The 22811-nt window shown below is 38.8% G+C and overlaps 2 protein-coding genes and 1 pseudogene across 2 annotated transcripts; all 3 read left to right on the forward strand.

The window, feature by feature from the left end:
- The first annotated feature begins 611 nt into the window (after positions 1-611).
- Positions 612-9027, forward strand: LOC116294217 (testis-expressed protein 9). The gene is made up of 14 exons (XM_031701771.2): positions 612-633; positions 744-868; positions 962-1025; positions 1182-1249; positions 2123-2171; positions 2840-2889; positions 3161-3396; positions 4159-4241; positions 4820-4906; positions 5342-5428; positions 5827-5891; positions 6106-6175; positions 7591-7725; positions 8465-9027. The coding sequence occupies exons 1-14, from the start codon at positions 628-630 to the stop codon at positions 8537-8539; spliced, it is 1200 nt and encodes a 399-aa protein (XP_031557631.1). The 5' UTR covers positions 612-627; the 3' UTR covers positions 8540-9027.
- A 4076-nt stretch (positions 9028-13103) lies between these two features.
- On the forward strand, positions 13104-21065 carry LOC116294213 (uncharacterized). Its single transcript, XM_031701766.2, has 2 exons — positions 13104-14090; positions 20295-21065. Exons 1-2 carry the CDS (start codon positions 13380-13382, stop codon positions 20586-20588), a joined length of 1005 nt encoding a protein of 334 aa, XP_031557626.2. The 5' UTR covers positions 13104-13379; the 3' UTR covers positions 20589-21065.
- Positions 21066-21696: 631 nt separating this feature from the next.
- On the forward strand, positions 21697-22777 carry LOC116294199 (beta-1,3-galactosyl-O-glycosyl-glycoprotein beta-1,6-N-acetylglucosaminyltransferase 3-like; annotated as a pseudogene).
- Positions 22778-22811: the final 34 nt, after the last annotated feature.

A 22811-nucleotide genomic window follows, 5' to 3' on the forward strand; every position in this document is an offset into this window, starting at 1 on the left:
TCGAATTAGAATTTAGGAGTTGATTTTTCAGTGGAGGGAGAAAAAAACGGAGAACCCGGAGAAGAAACACTTGAAGCACAGGAGAGAACCAACAAACAACTCTACTCACATACTACACAGGAGAGAACCAACAAACAACTCTACTCACATACTACACAGGAGAGAACCAACAAACAACTCTACTCACATACCACACTCTGGAAGCGAAAAACGAGTGACAGAACTCACGAGGATCACTCAACCTGCATGGGGTCGAAGCGTGGAAGGCGAGCGCTCTCACCATTATGCCACCCGTGCTAATACCCAAGCGACTTATTTAGTCCCTCTTCGCCGAGGCCCTTTTCGCATCTCCCAGTGAGTGACTTAGCGACTCATTGTGCGCACGGCTAATGATCATAGGAGAAAATCGTAATATTGCTATGGGAAAATAACAACAACATTGCAAGATTTTCCAGCGTCCCCTACGTGCGCATTACTTTTCTTTTTACTCTATGTACTTTTTACTGGCGTGCATTCAGTATTTATGTATTGTATTACAATACCCTGCCCCCCCTCCCTAAGGGAGTATTTTTTGCTTTATAATCTGTACTGTCCAGCGGTTTGTTGTTAGGAGGTTCAAAAACCAATATGGCGGTAAGTATGATTACTGAACCTTTATATATTTATTGTCTTTTTTAACCACTTTCTCGATCAGAAATCCCCTCAACCTTAATTTCATCTAATAGTTTTGTTTCTCTTCGAAGTCTTCACGGCCTACTAGTGGTTTTAGCGGAGATGGAGGACGAAGAAGTGGGTCAAACAACAGACCACCGAGTGGGAAAAAACAGAATGTCACCCAACAGTTATTGAGCAAAGAAGAAGAATATATGTAAGCAATACAGTATATCTATCAGAGAACGACCTAACGATGTCGCCGGTTAAATGTACTGGAATATTGAAGCTAAAATACACTTTTTTCCAGGCGTTTGAATGCAGAAATCGAACAAAAAACAGCCAGTCTGATTAAAGAAGCTGAAGAAGTTATGGTAAATCATCCCACATTTTGATTTCCCTTCTTCGTAGGGAAGGGAGAAGGGGTTCAAAACTCTATTGTTTAGGCTATGATATTTTTGAAAAAATGTTTTCAACTAATTCCCTTTCCCAAAATGTACTAAACACTCTGTATTTATTATATTGTATAGCAAGATCAAGATAAGTTGTTGACTAGACCTGCTACCATTACAGATCTCTCAGGCTCAGCAGATTTAGAGTAAGATATTCATTAGATTTGTATGTACTGTTACATTTTTGGCTCACAGTTGGCCTTACAGACTATTTCATGTTTCTGCAATCTTCCAGATGTTTGGCATTTTGGCCACCGCCAATCAAATTTACCATGGGCTGGGTGCTTTCTGATCACAAGGGATAAAAAGCACCAGCAACTTGACAGCCATTTTCCCATGGGAAAATATGTATTGCTTTTGATCAGCACTCATCCCATGGTAAATTTGATTGGCTGTAACCACCAAACATATGGAGTTGGTTTGGTTGCAGATATATGAAATGGACTGTAATACAGACAATGTTAAGATAATGAGGACCCACTTGTGCTTGACACTAAGGCTAATCCAATAATCTAATCTTTGCTCCTGGCTAGTGAAAATTAGAACTCACTCATCCATAGGTGAGTGGGTATTTTGGATTGCTAATTATCTGGGCTAGTAGATTACTCTGTTGGGCTACCGGATTTATCCATTGCCTAGTGTCTAAAAAAGCTAGTGTCAAGCATTGCCCACAATGTTTTGAACAAAACTGAACAAATTTTGAACAAAATTGGCTCAAGCTGTTAGGGTAATAGCTGCTGCTTGGAAAAGCAAATAAAACTTTGGACATAATAATATTATGTTTATAACCTTGGTGAAATATCAATAGAAGAATATTTGTTCTTCGTATCGTATTAGATCTGATTTCAAAAATTGAACTTTAAGTCAAAAAATCTAGTGCAAGGCACAGCCATGAAATGTTGATAGTTTGGCCAGTGTTGAAATTTAACATTGATTTTAATGTTGACATCTTAATTTTTTCTATACAAAATAACATTGTCTTTTTTTTTTTTTTTTTTTTTTTTTTTGTTTTGTAATAGGGATTTTTTATCTTTGAGTATTGGTGCTTCAATCCCTATGTCAAAGCCAGTATGTATCTACTCTATGAATTTTGGTCCATATTACCTACCACTTTGATAAAAAATATTAAATATTATCATATGACCCGTATCTGCCAGGGGGCGCTCTTAAAAAAGCCTTGGAAAATGGCTTGAGCAGGGCCACACGAATCCATAAGGCCCTGCTTGAAACCTGCAACCGTATTTTCTTTCTTTCCTTTAGGGCTGTACAGGAAATTATTTGGCCCTCGGTCATTTGCGTGGACCTCACTGTGCTCGGTCTGTACGGCGTCACATCGAGCCAAATATTTCCCTTACGGCCCTCCCAGTCAGTCAATAAGTACATTATATTTAACTAAAAGCAGATTTCAAAATACTATTTCCAGCATATCATGCACTGACATGCTGTTAACCATGCCATTGTACCATGTTACTGTAATCAATTAATCCATATTCTACACCACAACACTGTCACATTGTACCAGGTTACTGTAATCAGTTAATCCATAAGGCTGCCGCATTGGCAACATATCTATACTGTGGTTTTCTATTGCTCTATTAGTTACATCAAAATTGAGCTGCTTTAAATACAGTAGGCACAAATCATATAATTATTAACCTTTATAGGGCAACAGTAGGAAATATAATATTCTATAATCGTACCAAACTGAATGTTATTGAATCACTAACTTGATATAGGGTTCAACCACACCTAATCAGAGCAGACCAGTATCTAAGAATAAAAAGAGGTAAGGCAATTTTAAACAACATTCTGTAGCATTTATTATTATCATCATCATGTTCATCATCGTCGTCATCATCATTGTGACATCACCAAAAAGTAGGTTTTGATGGTTAAAGTATTTTCATGATGCTCCCTTGTGGCATGTGCCATAGAAAACTCTGTGTTCCCTAACACATGCAATAAAACAGTGTGCTTTAATTGGTGTCCACCAAAACCTCATTAAGAACAGATGTAAATAGATCTGCATTCAATTAATTTTCTCTTCCAAAATGTAGGCCAAAATCAAAAACTGGGGTAGATAACAGACCAAAATCTGGTGCTCCGAGATCCAAAAGTGCACAAAAACCTTCAGCAAACAATGTAGTTGTAGATGATATCCTGGCTGAGAGGATTAATCTGGCTACAAAGATCAGCAGTCTTGAAGATGAGGCAAAAGATGAGAGCTTTATCACTACTACATCTTATGCCGATGATGGTATATTACCAACTGGAGCTGAAGACATGGGTTCAGGTAATAACATCAAAAGTTCAACTTATTCCTTATATTTTATTCAAGCCCATTTGATGACATTCACTAGTTCATTCTCAGGGAATCAACTTAGGGGAACAAAGGTGGTGTGACGGTAGTTCACTCACCTCTCACCTCTGGGGGTTCAATTTCCAGACTCAGCATCACATTTCAGTAGAGTTTGTTAGGTCTCTCCCTTGATGTGAGGGAATTTTTTCCAGGTTTTCCAGCCTTTTCCCTCAGAAGAAACCTAACACACTGAATTCCAATTTGATGGTTCAGCCGTGAGTGAGGGTATTATGGGTGGCGTACTCTGCTAATGCATCATCTTTCACTGCTACAATGGGTCTGGTCGCTGGTTCAAGCCCTGCGGTCGTCACATGTGAATTGAGTTTGTTTGATGTTTTGTTCTCTCCCTTGCCACGAGAATTATTCTCCAGGTTCTCCGGTTTTCCTCCCTCTGAAAAAATCAACATGTCGAGCGTTGTGTGCATAAAATAGTAAATGTAGTGGTAGTGAGTGTGAGTGAAAGCCGGCTCACATCAGCGAAAGCTGCCAGAATAATCAGCCTGCTCCAACAAATAAAAGATTATTATTATTATTTATTATTATGTCCAGGTTATTTGATCAGCCCATAGGCTGTTTCAGGGTATTGATAGAACTTGAATATTTGAAATTCCATAAGTCAGCTGGTGGATCATGGTGGATGGTGGATGATATAAATTGTATTCTAAAGCTATATCCATGTTGTATCATCATTTATAGAGGCCACAATACGTTTCTTGAAAGCCAAACTACACGTAATGCAAGAAGAAATGGATCGTTTATCTTCAGAGTGTTCTAACAAGGTGGGTGCAGATCTTGTCTTATTAAATGGTTGGGTTTGCTGATATTTAGATATCCTGGTTTGATGGGCTGTTCAATGTGACAGCTATGATAAACACATTCAGTCTATTTAGATATCCTGGTTTGATGGGCTGTTCAATGTGACAGCTATGATAAACACATTCAGTCTATCTAGATATCCTGGTTTGATGGGCTGTTCAATGTGACAGCTATGATAAACACATTCAGTCTATTTAGATATCCTGGTTTGATGGGCTGTTCAATGTGACAGCTATGATAAACACATTCAGTCTATCTAGATATCCTGGTTTGATGGGCTGTTCAATGTGACAGCTATGATAAACACATTCAGTCTATCTAGATATCCTGGTTTGATGGGCTGTTCAATGTGACAGCTATGATAAACACATTCAGTCTATTTAGATATCCTGGTTTGATGGGCTGTTCAATGTGACAGCTATGATAAACACATTCAGTCTATCTAGATATCCTGGTTTGATGGGCTGTTCAATGTGACAGCTATGATAAACACATTCAGTCTATTTAGATATCCTGGTTTGATAGGCTGTGTATTTTTTAGGATGATCAACTTGGATCTTTGCAAGGTCAAGTTAAAGAGCTGACAGAAGAACAATCTAGGTTACAAAAGACAAATACATCTTTACAGGTACTGTGTTCTATAAATATGCTCAGAATGCCTCCAGACTCGTACCCAGTCGCTTCTCTTATTCTGTGGTTGATCTCATGCTGTGGTTGATGGGAAGGGTTTAGTGAGTTTTTGCGCATTAATTGTCTTCCCATATTCCATTGCGAACTACAGAAGAAAACACATGATTGACGACTGGGTACGAGTCTGCTCCAAAGACATCACGGTAACACAGATATCAGATTTTTATGCGTTATTCAATATTCAGAGGCGCTTCCTTCAAATTCTAATGTGCATAGTTCTTGATAGAGGTGTTTATTGTTGTTATCTATTAAGAGGAGCAAAATATCAAACTCATGATCGCCAATTTTTATGCTTCAAGTAATTTGCAAATCAGGATCAAGTGCAAAACGATGTGTCTTACAACCTTTGCTCATGTTTGCGTTTCTGTTTTAGTCACAAATCGAGAAGCATAAAAAACTTTACGCAGAATCAAAAAGCAAGAACGATAGTTTGGAACAACTTCTCTCTTCAACAAAAAAGGTTTGACATTTTTCCTGTTCGTCCTGCAGTTTAGTTTGTTTTCATCTGTTTTGTAGTCATTAACAACAAAGATGGTGGAGCTAGGGAGCTTTGGCCCTCCCACGTTTTACGAGAATGACAACTTATTTTCCCTTAGTTTGAGTTCCGTCATGAAGAAAAACAAAAATTAGCCATCCCCCACCCCCCCCCCACCGTTGTTATTGTTTCTGTTGTTATTGTTATTGTTTATATCAGTTGTTACTACAGTAATGATGTTGTTATATGGCAGTACTACTTGCGTATCTGCAACTGTTTTTTCTGTAGTCGTTGCCACGTGTTAATACTGTGGAGACGTTTTGACGCGATCAAGATGTTTTCAATTCTATTACTACAGCTATTGATGATGTCTTGTTTCACAGGAGCTCGATAGCATACAAAGAGAACAGAAGCAGTTTGTATCCAATAAAAATGCTACCGAAGTCAGGTAAAGGGGATCTGCCGACATTGTTTTAATAGTGTTGTAGTGTTGCTCACAGTCGTTTGAAACAAATGGACTTCAATCAATCAATCCAATGAAACGCAAAGAAATGAATCCAGATGAACTAGAATGAAAGAAAATGTAATTTTAGGTTTTGGTCTCATAATATTTATTAACCCATTCACTCCATTGACGGCGGCTACTTACTTATTTCTATCAGATTAAACCGTGCACTTGAAGAAATAGACAAATACAAAACAGCATTACATAAGGCCAAGACAAGCTCCAAGGTACGAACATTTCTATAATTTGATTTATCTCTCCACCCGTGCAGAATAAAATCGTTAGTCTAAACGTTTTTATTTAAAAAATTATATTTTATTTGCTCGATCCACTTAATGTTTCCTAATTCAAACCACGTGTAAAATGTCAATGTCAACTTTATTTAGCCAGGGTCAGGCCCTTCCAGCTACGAGGCAGGTATCCAGAGGGGCCCTGCTCATTGTGCCATTCCCAAGACTATAATTTTTGCTAAACGGTTGCGCATGTAAAGACACATGAATATGGATACAACTGAAACAAAGTGGATGTTGTCCATTTCATTTGGTCATTAGTAATCTATTACAAGTGCAACAATGCTCCACAATAGAATAAATAGTGAGTTATGGGAAAAATGCGAGACCGCGATAGAGGGAGCAGATGGCTACTTAATTTGTCAAACTTTAAGGGAGAGAAAAAACTATGACAGGACCTTCCCTGTCCGTTCATTTAAAATAAGTCAATGAGGTAACCATCCCAATATGGTACACCTACTCGTGCGACCGGTGACTTCACTGATTATGCAACTATGCGTGTGTTCTGTCTACTTTTATACTCATTGCTACGTATGGTTGCACATTAAATAGTTAGCTGATTGTAAGTAAAAATTGAACATTTTATGGTATTATATTCCCACAGCTAGCATCCCTCTACTGCTGATTTCAGAGGATCATCCTCTAAGGAGGGAGGGCTGGAACAATTTGTTTTACCAGGTGCACTTCCTGCATACTCTCCCCCAATAGATTTTTCATTACCGATACGACGGCCATCTTGAATTCTATTATTTTGATCAAGACATTATGGGATGCCGAGGGCACAACTATTGAAAATGTTATAGACTACACAGCTGTCAGGATGCCTTTTTATATAACTTGACTTCAAATTATTTGAAACGTAACCGAAACCGTAGAGAGCAATCTTTACTCTCACTTATTCATATAAACAGAAAGCGAGTTGCTCTCCTCCCTCATCTTGTACAGATAACAACACAACATGCATTGGCATTATCTTTCTTGTCACTTTACTCCAACTCTTCGTCCTCTTCCTCGTTCTCCTCGTCGATTTATTTATTTATTTTTTAATTATTTTTTTAAATTTTAAGTTAACAGCAATGTGCACAAAAAATAGTGACCCCCCTCAAAGACTTGCAGACATTTTCGTAGCTCTCCGATTTTTGGTTATAAAATCTAACTACTATCCCTTCATTTGCACCAGCCCTTCCCTCCTCTAATAAATTACAGGTCTTTAACTTGGCTGCTTTGTAATATTCGGAAAAATCCTTTCTTATTAAAATAGCTATTTCAAATTCTTCCTCCTCGGAAAAGTCATTGGATAAGGGGCCTTATACTTCAGACATCCTTGTTGATGCTTCATTTTGTTTCAATAGGATTCTAGTGATCAAGATAGGCGCAGACTTGATCAGATCCTGGCTGAGAGCAAACGTTTAGAAAAACAGAAGAATGAGTTGATGACAGGGTTTAAGAAGCAGATGAAGCTTATTGATATATTGAAAAGACAGAAGGTATTGACGTGAACTATAGGCATTCATGCATGCAGTCTCTTGGACCACCCGTGTTAGATGGATACCTAACGCTAGCCCCATATTCAAGCATATTTAGATATTCAAGGTGGTTACCCTACGGGACTTCCAGTAGAGTGGTTATTGGAGACACATGAATGTATCTGATCATGTGTCATTCCCTTGAGGATTTTGTTCCGGGTAGCCCTCGAACCAAGGGAACTAGTCTAAGCAGAAATCCATAACTAGAAGTGTCTATCTAGTATTAGTGCAGTTTTCGTATGACTGTGAAAAGCTCAGCGTTGGCGTGCCTTGACCGCGATGCTTTCTATTATTTTAATTGGCTAATTTTTTCACGCGCAATGTGATTGGTCTGGCATTGCCGTGACCTTGGCGTGACCGTGTCCGCGCCGTGTTTACGCCGTGTTCATTTGATTGGATGGAGAGTAAATTCTCGTGCAATGTGATTTGTCTGTCGTATCCCTTGCCGTGTCATGGCCGTGTTCGTGCCGTGAATTTTTCACAGTCATACGAAAACTGCACTAGGACAGCGGCTTATGTGTTTCAGGAGTGAGCTTTTTTTAGACAGTACCGCGCAACCAATCATATTTCTCCAAATTATCCGAGCTGTGCGGATTGGTTGGTTTGAGATGAGCCGGACTACTGCATGGATGTATTGGATGTATTTTAATCTATGCCTGCTCTGGTTTTCTTCATTCTACTTTCTTTTCGTTTATTTCAGATGCATATCGAAGCTGCAAAATTGCTTCAATTCTCGGAAGAAGAATTTGTCAAGGCTCTAGACTGGGGGAACTGACACCTGATATCACAGGGGATTGAAGAGCAGATTTGGTGTGCATCTATTAAACTATCCTCTCGATGTTCAATGCCGCTATATGAACCGATGATGGGGCACCGTTGTGTAACATTTTATTGACGTCACTGCACCCTCCCCCCCCGCCCGCCTCCCCTCCCACACACCCTCACCCTCACCATCCCTCCTCCGGAAAATATCAAATGTTCTGATTGAATAGAGCTTCGTTAAAAGGTTTAAGGCATGTTAAATATATAATGTTTATTTATTGATTCCAAGTTATTTCATGCAAGCTACTGCAGAAAACCATATTGATTTCTGCAATTCTGTCGAATTATATGTAAGGTTGTAGTGAAAAGGCGTCGTCATTGGTTAGTTCGGGCGTGCCGGCTGTTAATAACTAGCGGCTATCATCAGCCGTGCTAAATTTTCATGGTTTAACAATGGAATGACTTCTTATTGAAAAAACACAAATGCGTAGAAAAAAATCACTCGTGGAAGTATTAGTTGATAAACGTAGCCTGTGTAATGCCACTTCCCATCCCTCTCCCTCTCCTTGTCAAAAAATGATACCCTACCCCAGACCCAAAAGCCACTTACCGGCGGCACATACCCGCATACCCGTATAGCAAATATAGGGGAGTACCCCCCCTCGGGAGGTTCTTTACGTTCTTCCTAGTAGAGAGGCCCTGTTAGGGGGTACACATTCGCATGTCGGAATTTACCTCTAAAAGGGCTTTGCTGTCGGCGTAATTTTAGTTCGTCGCAGTAGGTCGTGGTTAGCTCTCGTGTTTCCGGTTTTTCAAAGCCAAGTCGCCTTGTCGGAACTTAGCCCTTCGCCCGACGTAACTACGAATTTAACCGAACACAATTTGCAGCGCAATCGAACTTCGAGGTTCGATTCGTTGTTTTTGGGCATCGAACACAATGGACGCGTCAGCGGTGTGACCATGTAACCAATACGCATGCGCCGAGCGTTACTTGTACTTGATTCAATATGGCGAAGCAATCAAAAAGAACGCATTTTATAGCCGGCATCAAAAATTTTTTTGGAATATCCGCGGGTAAGTAGGGCACTCCGCTGTCCGTTTTTCGCAGGCGTTTGCTTCGGACCATACCGAACTCGATCGATCGCATATGAAAGAAATCACGTAGACTGCACGCTTTCGACCACATCGTCTGTGTTGCGTCTCTTTCAGCAACATACATATATACATAATCTTTATTTAAACACGGATGTCTCATCATACAAAATGCTCTTCCTAAGAGCCGTGTTAAAACTTATAATAAAATAATAAATATAAATTGTATAACTAGAAATAAAAGTAAAATTATATAAATGTATATATATAACTCATAAGATATAAATAGTTGGAAATGTCAAAAATATTCAATATTCTGTCAGCTGGGCCACAATACGACCTCACCTTAGTAAAATTGCTAAAGGGGAAGAGTACCTCCGCTGGCAGAGTATATTACGAATTCAAATTATTCTTTAACAGCAACTTTTTTATGATGTCTTGACGGAAAACGCCTATTTCTTTCTTTGATTTTGTAAACAGAATCTACTGGGTTTTTTGTTTGTTTTGTTTTGTTCTCTCTCTCTCTCGTCAAAAAAAAGGTCGAATCGGCTAAAAAATCTTATTTCTGACTGTATTTTACTTTATTACTTTAGAGATCATTAATGAACGGCCGCCCCTGAGACTACAAGCAAAACTGAATTGATGTGAACTTGTACAGGCTATTTGATAGACAAGACAAGACAACGTATTTTATTGGCTCCGTATAATATAAGCAAATTTACATTGGATTGCTGCCAATAAAAATATAGAATAATTCCATAAACTAATATATATATATTGACTTCTTGTTTATGATATTATCAGCGATCGCCGCCCATCGATCTATATATAATGTCTTTTCCTTTTTTCACCAAAATATCAATAAGTTAAATTTGTCAAAGATTTTATTGCTTTAGCCTTAATCCCTCTTTTTAAAGCAGTCATGTATATATTTAGGTACTATTTTTTGGATTGGTTTGTTTGGGTTTATTCCAGTACAAATTGAATTTATCCTTTTTCGCTTAACCATTCTACTTTAAAGTTTGCTGTCTCCTTTATCTTATTCAGAAGATTTTTCCTTTCTATAATATAATTTGAACATGTTAGAAGGAAGTCATAGTCTCCTACGCAGCCGCTATTTAGTGTCGTCACGCCACACTCACTCCCCTAAGTGGAGTAAACGTTGCTTGACGAAACTAATAGCGACTGCGTAGGAGACTAACTTTTTGATAGGTGGAGACCTTCAGTGTCCGTTTGTGCATGACTAGTTTCCAGTTTACGAGCGGCGTAGGTTAACACAGCAACCCCAATGCCGGTAAATCAAAGTCAAAATAAAACTCAAACAAAAAACAATGCTTTTTTAGACCTTTAGAGTCCAATACTTTATTGAAACAATCTCCAGGTACTGGGGCAAGGATTTCAGGTCCCCACTTTCCCCCACATCTAGCCCGAAATCCCCTCCCCCCCCTCGTGGAAGCCGAGGAATTGGAAATGTGAATTATAAAACTTCGCTCGATCGAGTTTATATGAGTTTTTTGCTGAATGGCGCCGTGACTTTGACCTTTGTCTAATGAGAATAAATTCCTCCAAAATTTGGAATCTGAATCTCGTTTTGAATTCTAATCAAAGCGTTTTTTCGATGCATCCAGCTCGATCTACGAGTCTTATGAAAAAAATCTAAATGTATTTGACGATTGTACATAAGCGTTTCTGTTTTATATTTCAATACATCAGCAAAAACGCTTCGCGTATCCACGAGCTAAAAGGTTTAGAGATATTGGACGAAGGTTAAGGATAGATCCCTCAACAGTTTCAATAATTGTTAAGTAAACGATATCAACAGCAAGGAACCGTTGAGCATGCTTCAAAAGATCACATCAGAACTTTGAAAAAATTAACATTTGACGATTCAATTTTACTGGAAACGATGGTGTTAAATAAGGGATCAACTTCTCAGAAAGAATTATAGGTAGACTTAAATATGTTTGTAAACTGTGGAGTGTTTTCTCTTTCCACACGATATTAAAACACGTTCGTAATAAACTTCCAAGTGGTATAAAAGCAATATGTTCTCGCAAGCGCCTCGGAGAGATTTCCCAGGTTAGATTAATTAGTCATACAAATCTTGCCTCTAGAATGAGAATCATATTGTAACGAATTCAGATCGATGTCCCTTAAGGCCGGTTTAGATGGTACGATTTTCGCCTACAACTATCGTATACAACACGCTCGCGTCTGTCGTTAGTCTCCCCCACAGCCGCTTTTAGTGTCGTCACGCAACGCTTTCACTGCTTGTTTCAGTGGGGGATAGAATCGCCAAATCCAATAGAAAATTCAACACAATTTGCTCCTAGCGAAACAGTTTTAAATCTAAAAATGGCCTGGTTTTGTGATGTTAAGTATTAACATAGGTTAATGGGAGTGGAGCGGTAGGGATTCGGAACTAGATCACGTACATTAAGTGTCGTGTTTCATATTGCAGTGTTCGTCGTTCTGTAGTCTACGCGTTTTCATAGTCAATAGTCAATATAGTCAATAATCGTTTCACTATGTCATCGAAAAAGAAACAGCGACAGCGCTACTGTCCAGGGTGTCACACGACACAGGAAAATCATCGCTTTGGTAAGATGCACAAATCTTGCCAGGGACCCAGTAGCGATTACGACGAATACAGCGACCACGAGGCTAATATTCATGAGACTTCCCCAACACAGACCAATGGAGAGTTACTCAGCGCAATAAGGCTTCTATCGCAACAAGTGGGGAAGCTGCAACTCGACCAGAAGGATCTCCGTGACCAACTGCAACAAAATGGCCCGACAATTCCTACAGGTTTACAAGCTAGCGCGAGCTCAGGTAATTTCAACGAAACGTCTTCTAGCTATAACTATGTCGACCTGTCCGCCCTCCTACCTAAACCCCACGATTCAACCGGGGAAGACGCCAACAGACGCAAAAGCCCTACGATCGAATCCTTCGATCATTGGCTTGAAGCCTGGTCAAGCTACGAACGCAAACTAGTGACGACCGACCCATCACTCTATCAGGAACTTTCGAGTTACCGAATCATAGTACAGAAAGCTAATCGGAAATTTCAATGGAAAGCTGTCTACGAGTTTGATGTGCAGTATCGTCAGAACCTCTCTACGTTGCCAGGGCCTTTCCATCAAATCGACACAACGCTCTACACAACGATCCTCGACTCTTCTGCAGTCCGTAGAGAAGCAATAGCATGTCAACGTTGCCGATCGGAATACCATCAGATATAATATGTGTTAATATGTACTAAAAAATATTCCGGGAGTTTGCTGGCTATTCTAATTCTCTTCGTGGATTGATACGGGTTTTAGAACAATTTTCGGTGAATTTGCGTTGATTTGACCCCCTCCAACGACCATGATCCTTTACGTTTAAACAAAAGATTGTTGAAGATTGTTTTGATGTGACGTCATAGTAGGCTCGATTTACACGCTACGACTCGAGTTGTAGGATGGCGCGAGCGTGTTGTATACGATAGTAGGCGAAAATCGTACCGTCTAAGCCGGCCTTTAGAAAGTGTTCTATAGCAATGCGCTCCTAGAATGATGTGAAACTGGCGACTTCAGGACTTTGTTGGCTGACTGACGTCTTATGTTTCGGCAACCAATGAGAACATGTTTAGTGTCGGGTGTTGACGGACGCTTGGCGATAACACGTTATTCGGCTCGGCAAGTCTAGTCCCGTACTTTCATTCGAACCTCTCAGAAAGGCTAGCTTAGCGGCACTATGAAGGATACAGGAAGATGATGAAGACAACCAAACCTAATTCCCCTTGTATTTTGGGAGGCTTCAAGCGATTTCTTCTTGGTTTGGCTGTAATTGGTGTTTTATTTGCTTTTTTGTTGATTGAAAACGAAAGGACAAGCAGTGCTCCACGACCAAAAGCTGTGAGGTATTGGATTCAAATTGCAAAAGACACAGTATCGAAGGCACAAAGTGCTGTGTATTTTGCTAGATACAATTCTTCAAGCTCTAGGACTAGTATTCTAAATACTTTATACAACAGAGTTGATATAAAGAAACGAAAACCAACAGCGGTTCCTCCAAAAACTACGTCACCGATATATTTCGATTACCAAAGGACAACACAATGGGGAAAACAAAACAAGACAGCATGGCAGTTGGTATACGGTGATTTGGACTGCCCTGATAATAGTCGTAGAGCATCATTAACGGCAATTTTAAAAAAATGGTCTGAGATTGCTGAAAAACACAACATTCAGTATGCTTTGTTTTGGGGAAGTTTGATAGGAATAGTTCGTAACAACGATGTGATTCCTTGGGACCACGACATGGATCTTCTCGTTCACTATAAAGATATCTTAGTACTAGAGAAACTAGGATGGCCAAGAAATATTCAGGAATGGGACGGTAATACCTATATTAATGCTATCCCTAGCTCTGAACATAATAAGTCAATGGACGACAGACTTCGATGGGACTGTCAAGGCAAGGTGAGTCAATGCTCTAGGCTTTTATTCCAACGCGTGTATGTTGTAAATAAACTCCTTTAGTAGATTTGTAGCAGTTCAGCTCGTCCTACTTTACGGAGTCAAATAGAAAAAGTATGGATCTGTTACATCGTAATTTGCAATGAAGCATGACTGTAGCCAGAATGTTGGTCTGCAGTGGAGGACAAATTAAGTTTCTCATCAGGTAGCCCAAGTTTGTTTCTGTTTGCTCAGATGATTTGATATATGCAAAGTATACAAATATAATAATGAAAGTTTAAAAAATCGAATTTCCATAATATTGAAGTCTTTCTATTCGAATTTCAGTGAGTCATGGTCTTTTGAACTTCACCCAATACCTACTAAATAAAAGTATTTCAATCTTCATGCAGAAACTAGACGCGCGCTGTGGCGCTTACTCGGGGTTCTTTCGTGGTTCTTTCAATTCCCCGTAGTAGGCTTTCACCGAGTTTCAATTCATTCTTACTCGTAGATTCTCATTCCTGTTCACTGATTATGAGATGAAATAATGCTTTCAACGAACATAGAAAACATAAAAAAGCCGTTTATTTGAGTGTTAGGTTTGATCTGAACGAACACAAAGTTAATAATCCACAAGCTCTTTTTTTCGAAGTGCGTAACGCTAACATTGAACTTTGCAAAATGGTTTCTTCCAGAAAATAAGAAATGAGAGGAGAACTCAAAACATTAACAAAGAGCAAAACGAATACCAATTCCGATGGAATCTTTATGGAATGACCGGCCTAACTTACCATATTAATCGAGCGCAGTTTCTCAAGGAACAAAACACTCCTTAGGCTTTGATCGATATTGCAGTAGAAACTATGACCGCGTATACCGCCGTCTCGGTCAACAACTCGAAGATTTCACAACAAAAAGCAACTAGCGATTATACATATCCGTGTAAAAGCAAGTTTAATAATATTTCTAAAGGAATTTGTAGAAAAGATCGGCTTATTTTGAAGAGAAAATGAATATTTTCTGATCTTGTCGTATTGTGATGGCAAGTTGACGAGTACTGTGACATGCATAACGCAACACTAAGTTTCATTTAAGACATTTTTTCTGTGCCCGCAGTAATAGCGATGCGCGGACGTTCTAAAAATAGATTACGTCAACTTTGGACCCCCCGCAAAGGTCGGACAAACATTGCTAAAGAATAGTGAGTCGAAGGGAAGAATATATAGTTGTTGTCGAATATTTTGTGCTGTAAATGGTCGCGACAAAGCACTGCTGTTGGGGAGAGTGTAAGAGTGATTCTAGATATCCTGATTTGCTTCACCCGGCGCTAAAGAAGAGATTGCAGGAAAGTAAACCGATATTTCTACCGTTCCCAAAGAAGTCCCAAGGACTCGAGAGATGTACTAGATGGGTTAATGCTTGTGGTCAAGGTAAAGCTTTTACAGTAGATCGTGTCACAAAACACACATATATATGCTACTTGCATTGGCCAGGAGAGGCAGGACCTACAGAGGAGTTCGATGTGCCCTTGAAGGCAACTCTGAGCCAAAGGGAAGTATTGAAAGCGTCAAGACGAAAGCGAAAGCCGCCACGTGAAAGACATGCGGACGCCGTTCCTTGTAAACGAAGTCGATCGGAGGCAAGCCAAGACCAACCATCTTCAGTCATCAACGAAGCTAAAGTTGATAACAGCACTGAATTTAATGAAAATCCCACACCAGAGGATGACTTACAGAAGCCAGCTAAAAGTCGTGAGTTTGCGACACAAACAGATGTAAGCAAGCACGAACTGGCCCTTAAACTCGAAACCATGATGATGAGAAATGCTGCTATCAACTCAAGAGAAGTATTAACAAAGGTGGTTAGTAACGTATCTTATGAAATTGTAAAGGAAAACTCAGAACTAATGAAACACTTCGTTGGACTGACTTCTGATCACTGATCACTGATCACTGCGGGCAGGAAGCGACTCTAAGGCATAGTGATACACGTGCCCGTAGTTAAACAATGATGGAATATTATTCGAAGGAAATAGCCTCCAGTTCTTCTCTGGTGGATCAGGTACGAGAGATTTGTTGTGGGCTAAACTACATCCATTCTCTCGATCTTCCTTGGCTTTCAGCCATTTTCCATCATCGATTCCATGATCGAGTAAATGGTGATTTCCACTGGCGATACAGTCCTTGACACGAGTGATTAACTCTTGACGTTTGCCACTTTGTTTTAGGCCTCTGCACTTTAACCAGCGCTTTAGTTGCTCAACCGTATAATCTTCAGGGCAGCTGGTAAATTTTGAGCCAGGAACGTCGTCGTTTTCGGTCAAAATAACTACTTTTTTCTTCAATAAACTATCTTGTTTTGCCATACAATATTATAGTAAATGTATAGTACATCCGGTTCGAATGTCCGACCCTCGTATTACGTTACATTTTAGTGACGTCACGTCCGCGCATCGCTATTGGCTTAACGCTGTTGCGGTCACCCTGTCATATATAACACAGTATTTTTCAATTATTATATTTCCAGTTTAACATATGGCGAAACTAATAAATAAATAAATGAGCACTGTTCATGATATATAAAGCGTTTAAGTTTCGATTTGAGCCCACGATGTGCGCGCGCTCAAAAACCGCTGAAAAATCTACAAGATTTTATTGAAGAACCATACGCGTTTTGAGCTTCAACAGGGCAAAACCCTCAAATTTTGCACGGGACTCTCTATTTTTTAATAGCTCATTCGAAAAAACTCCTAAAAATCTAGGTTATATCAACATTTTAGAAAAAGTTTATATTTGTAACACATGAAAAAATAGATTTTTGTAGGGATTTTTGTTCGACTTTATGAGATTTTTTAAGAGCACCGAAACTACAAAATATGACAAATCAATGTATTTCTGTCTTTTTGCCGAAAATATCTATGTATTATTGTAGAAGGATTGCCTAGCCGTCATTCGTGCAATCATATAGTCTACAAATAACTAATATATTATGAATCTTATACCCTATTCACACCTAAACGTGTTTAGTTAAACTATGTTATCATTAGGAAGAAAATTGAGAAACTAGAAACCTACAATATAATGAAACTTTCTAAAATATTGTCAGAGCAAGACAAAGGATAGTTTACATGCATTATTTCACCAAAGATTGTGCAGTGTTCGTAAATAGTTTACCAAATCTCTTTAGTTAAACCACTTTAAAACATGTTTAAGCCTTGATGTGAATGGGGTATTAATTTTTTTCTGCTCACTTCCGATGGCGCAAGTTTTGCTCCAAAAGCTCGCGCGTAGGCTTCCATTAAATGCTGATTATCTCGAAAACAAGCTCGGGACACCCAATTTTTCTTTCGAGATTTGAAATCAGCATTAAATTTCAGTTCGGAAAATCGAAGTTTTAGAAAAAACTTTAAATCGTTTTCCAAAGGGCATGTTATTAATAAAATAACATCATTATGCATCTGTACATTACTTTGACCATTTTCGTTCAACCATTCACCGCTGCCAAAATTTCGCGTTTGTTTATGTAATTTGAAACGCGACACTTTGTCTGTGAATTAAACGTTTAGTTTGGCCAATAAAATCAACACGTTTGGCCAGTAAACTAATCATGTTTTGCACTCGTTTGGGCAGTAAATTAAACCAATCAGGTTTTGCTATTGTTGAAGGCACGTTTTGTTCACGTGATCGGCAGGGGGTGTGCGACACGGGTTTGCAAAGCATGATGGGTGAAAACGTAAAATGTGCTCATTTGCTTCTGACCGTTGTTGTGTACAGATTTCAAGCTTCTTTTAGTTCCGAAACTGAAAATTTACGGTATTTCTGGTGATATTTTCAAATGTTAAAGATCTTGCAAATGTTATGCAACAGAATTTTAGGAATGATTTGTTTACATGAATATGCTTTTTGCGTACGATTCTGCAAGTCTAGCATGTTTACTTTAGTAACCGAGACTGTTTTGACTTATGGAGATCTACTTGTAGTTTCTAGTTGCTCTACATACCTCTTTAAATTAACCTAAACATTCAAACCACCAAGGTTGAACTTGTCTAGATAAGTGATGTAAAAGATTACCTAGTTATATAAGGACGAGCAATTTTTGACTATTTCTGTGCATTCAATCTTGTACTTAGTTGTGAACAAAGCTAAGGTCGTAGTTCGGGTTGTACTGGGAGGTAAAGACCTAAGTAAGGACATTGGCCGAGACACAAGAAATACGAGACACAAATTTCCTTTTTAGCTCGTGAAGAGCTATTGGGGTGGCTAGATTTCGCATTTTTCGGATAACGCTTCTCAGCCAATCGTTTTGGGTAATTCCCGTAACCATGGAATCCATTGTATTCGCCTAGTGACGTCACTGGAAGAATCCACGCACGTTGTTTGTGGAGGAAGCCATTTTGGATTTTCGATCACTTCATAATCACATGTAATTTTGAGTATTCTTAGAGTTTACTTTATGCTCTTTTTATTGGACCTTGAAGAAGAATCCGAAAACAGCCTGGTTTGTCATATATTGGATCGATTAGACTCGGTCCAGATAATCCCAATCGTAGAAAAATTTCGTAACCAGAAATCGAAAAGGAAAGGATTCTAGCCAATCAGAAGCCAATTTAATTTAATAGATAATCAAATAGATTTAATTTAATTGATAAATTTTTGTTTACACAAAACATAACTCCCGACTATCGCCTTACTCGAATCGTCTCAATACCCTCAATGAAATGAGTCACCAAGTGTCATTTATTATCATCTTAGTTCATTGGTACTCAAAACGCTTCACGAGCTTACCATGGGTTACCTTTGATTTACAACTGTAAAAATGAAAACATTTTCATTTTCACAAACTATTTCTTCGAAATGGAAAGGGTAGGCCAAAAGTCGAGAGTTTCTGCATTAAGATCTTGTGGTCGATAAGGTCAAAGCAAGAGAATATGAAGTAATAATATTCTCTTGGGTCAAAGGCCTTACGTAAGTCGAATAAAGCTGCTCGGACAGTAGCACCATTTCCGTCTGTTTCACTCAGCCATGCATGAATCATGTTAATGAGAGCAATGGTATTGTTGGATCTTGGAACCGTTCCGTATTGATTTTCGTCAACTTTGGCTAGTATGTCAGGTTTGATGTATTCCACCATATAGTCCTCTGCAATCTTGGATAACACAGGTGTCAGTGATATTGGACGGAGATGTTTGTTCACGTCTTTGATGGGTTTCTGCTTTGGTACGGGGACAATGTCAGCTTCTTTTCACGACTGAAGAAGTCTTGCATCTTTGAAAGATAAGTTGATTATATCAGCAATTGGCTGGGCAAGCAAGTCCGCATTTTCTTTAATTAGGAGCCATGCAGGAACGCTCTCTGGACCAGTTGCTTTAGATGGGTTAAGTGAAGACAGCTTCTTAAACACACATGTTTCAGATACTTGAAGGGGAGGAGCTTCATCGGTGATTTGTTCAGTGGTGTTAGGCTGGAGAGGCTCAAACTCACTCATCACAGACAAAGAAGCATTATTGATGGTATTAGCTGTATCTTTAAGGTTTTGCGAGGAATCCAGTTCTCTACAGTCGATGTGTTGGTATAATGAGGTCGGATCGGTGCCTTTCGATGTTGACATTCCGCATAGTTTCTTAACTTCTCTCTCCCATCTTGGACTCAATTGAGACGTGGAATGCAGAGGGGGCAATAGTTGGAAAATTCATAGACTGCACAGTTCTCAGGGTGTCTTTTTATATGACTTTACTCCCAATGAAAAGCACATCTAAAAAGCAAATTGAATTTGTTGGTATTTGGAAAAAATTACGAGACTCAAAGACTTGAAAACGTAACCCCGCCACTCTGTGCTTTATATACTTTCTGCTTCTGTCCAAGATGGTCGCCGTATCAGTAAAAAGGCCTATTCGAAAGCAGGGCTTATGGATGCTACTGCATTTGCATTCGTTGTTGTTTACGGCAACAGGGAGAGAAAGCAATGGTTTCAGACCACTATTTGTTCGCTATCATATGCGGAAAGCCCTATCTGCCATGTCATCACCTACACGCATCCCTATTATTTCACATCCATCACTATCATCCCCAACCCCATCGTCATTAGTACAATCACAATGATCATCAAAAATTAATTATTATTAATTAGTAATAGATTATTGATTAGTTTAATGTTAACTTGAGTAATCTTTTCTCTGTTTCTAACAGAGTATTAATCGACTGATGTTGTGTTTTTTTACCAATGTAGATCGCTCCCAGTCACATAGATAGTTGTTCTATTCAAGAACCTTTGGTTCGTCTCTACAACCGAGGCGCATTCTTGGACGTATTTAATTTCTTTGAATTGGGTGATTTTATTGTAACGGCTCCTGAAGGACACCGAGCAGAAATTGCCAAGAAAGACTTCTTTCCACTTCGACGTTGTTTGTTTATGGGTGTCCAAGTCTTTTGCCCTAACAACCCCATCAAGCTTCTATCCGACTGGTATGGACCTGACGTCATCAAGTCTGTAAAGAAATGTAAACACGGTCGTTGGTTATAGCTTAGTCATTCCAGTCTCTAGAAGAAACGTTTTTTTATTGTTCAAAATATCTTTTTAAAATAACACATGATTTTATACCGATGGAAGCGAGTTAAAAAAGGTTGGTTGCTTCTTTTTGATAAAACTAAATATAAAATATGGTGTTGCGCCTCGTACGGGACAATCGTTCTTTTGTGTAGCACCTGCCTTATGGCAAATTATTTAAAATAGAGAGAGAGTCCTCGTTCTTCGACGCAGGCCGGAAGAAACGCAGGCTCTGCATACGAGATTGGAGAAAATATATAAACAAAACAATAAGAACGAGTCGACAATGATTATTAACGTTTATTTTGGCCAATCTCAACAGCACTGCTTGGCGGTGCTTGATTACTGGGTTTTTTAAAATGCATATCTGTTCAAACGTGTAATTTTCCTAATTTTATTTATATATAAAAGGTTCAGGGCTATATATAATAAATATGAATAGAAATGAGTAAAGTTTAGTATAATCATACTATTTATCTATTTTTTATTAATATTAATATTCTTATATATTCATTTGATATTTTTGATGAATTTTTGAGACATAAAAGATGTCTATTTGTTTTTTACAATAACAAAAACAATAAAACTTCTCTTTTTCAAGACAAAACAACCAAAGGAAAGAGGCGCACTCGTTGACGTCAGCTTTATCTGTCTGTCCTCTTATTGATGATAAGAAATAACCAATCAGCGCGCGAGAAAATTTGAAGTTATTGTAAAAATTGATCTCAACATCGTTTTACCTATTTAGAGTGATTTTCATAAACCCGTGACTGAGATTTTAAAAAATCTCTTCATTCGTCAGATAATGTAATTTTTTTGCGTAAAAAATATATTTAACATCAACAAAACTTTGGGCTCCCCATGTGTCCCTGCCATGTATTCGAAGTTTTAGTCGCAGCGCGCGTGCGTTTTGACCCGCCGGAAACCTCCCGCCAAATTTACAGGAACTTTATCAGTATAACACAAGGGGGAAAAAACAACACCACTAGATGGAAACATTTCGAGTTAAATTGAAAGGTCAAACAAATTGCCAAAAAAGTTAGAGTTACTTTTTGTTACAGGAATCAAGATGGAAAAGGTGTAAAAGACATCTGGAGAAGAAAAAGTAAATAGAACTTCAATTACAAAGAATCACAACTTTAAAATCCTCGACCTCTACAAGCCTTTTGAAGATTGCGACCATATTTTACACTCTTGTTTTGCTCATCCTAACGTGACTGAAGAAGAAGCAAACTTACCAATCGCTTATGGCTTCACAATCTACAAAGGTGCCTCCCTTTTTGATAGGATCGATTCTCCGGGCTATCTACATGCCACACAATGTTTAATGTATTCACATCGACAAGAAATCCTCAGAGTTTTTTTATCGAGCCATTAAGGCCATAATACGCTGTCTGCCCAATGTTTTTATTGCAGCCAAGAGGATTGATGTTGTATGGGGGTATATTTCACTAGCTCAAGCTCAGTCAGAATGCATGAGAGAACTTTTGGAATCAACGGTGAAATGGAAATATTGTATTAGTTTAATTGGGCAAGATTTTCCGCTATACGAGAACAACGAAATCGTAGAAGCATTAAAAATGCTTAACAACGCAAATAGCATCGAAAGTTTTCCAATGCGTAAACATTTTAAACGTCGAATAAAGCAAGTCTCGAAATCTCGAGGTTGCAGAACACTCATTAAAAACTCACCACCGCCACACAATGTGTCCATCTACAAAGGGTCGACCCACATTGTCGCCATTAGAGAGGTTCGTTTCCTACAGCAAGGTTGGAAAAGACTATTAAATTTATAAAAGACACCTATGTTCCTGATGAGACTATTTACGCCTCCTTACAGCAGCACCCACTTGCCCCAGGGGGGATCCCTGGGAATCAACCATGTAAAATATCGCGGGCCTTGCGGTGGATTATTAGCAAAATGAAACATGGAATGGAATGTCATGGAATCTGGGTACGAGGCCTTTGTTGGATACATGTGAAAGACTTATGTTGGGTGTTGGGGAAAAAGATGAAAAACAAACTTTTTGCTCGCAAAATTCCGTTTGAATTCCCTGAGGATTTGATAGAATGTATTCTCGTTGCCAGAATGGGGAGGAAATATGGAAGTGCCTTGTGGGAGGAAAAGACAAATAAATAAGAGAAGAGAAGAGGGTTATTCTAAAGATTTAAATGTTCAAAGAATTCTCACTATTCCCG

The sequence above is a fragment of the Actinia tenebrosa genome, unplaced genomic scaffold (genome assembly GCF_029948245.1).
Source record: "Actinia tenebrosa isolate PJP-AT-01 unplaced genomic scaffold, QUT_ActTen_1.0 PGA_scaffold5__44_contigs__length_20552954, whole genome shotgun sequence".
Taxonomy (NCBI): Eukaryota; Metazoa; Cnidaria; class Anthozoa; order Actiniaria; family Actiniidae; genus Actinia; species Actinia tenebrosa.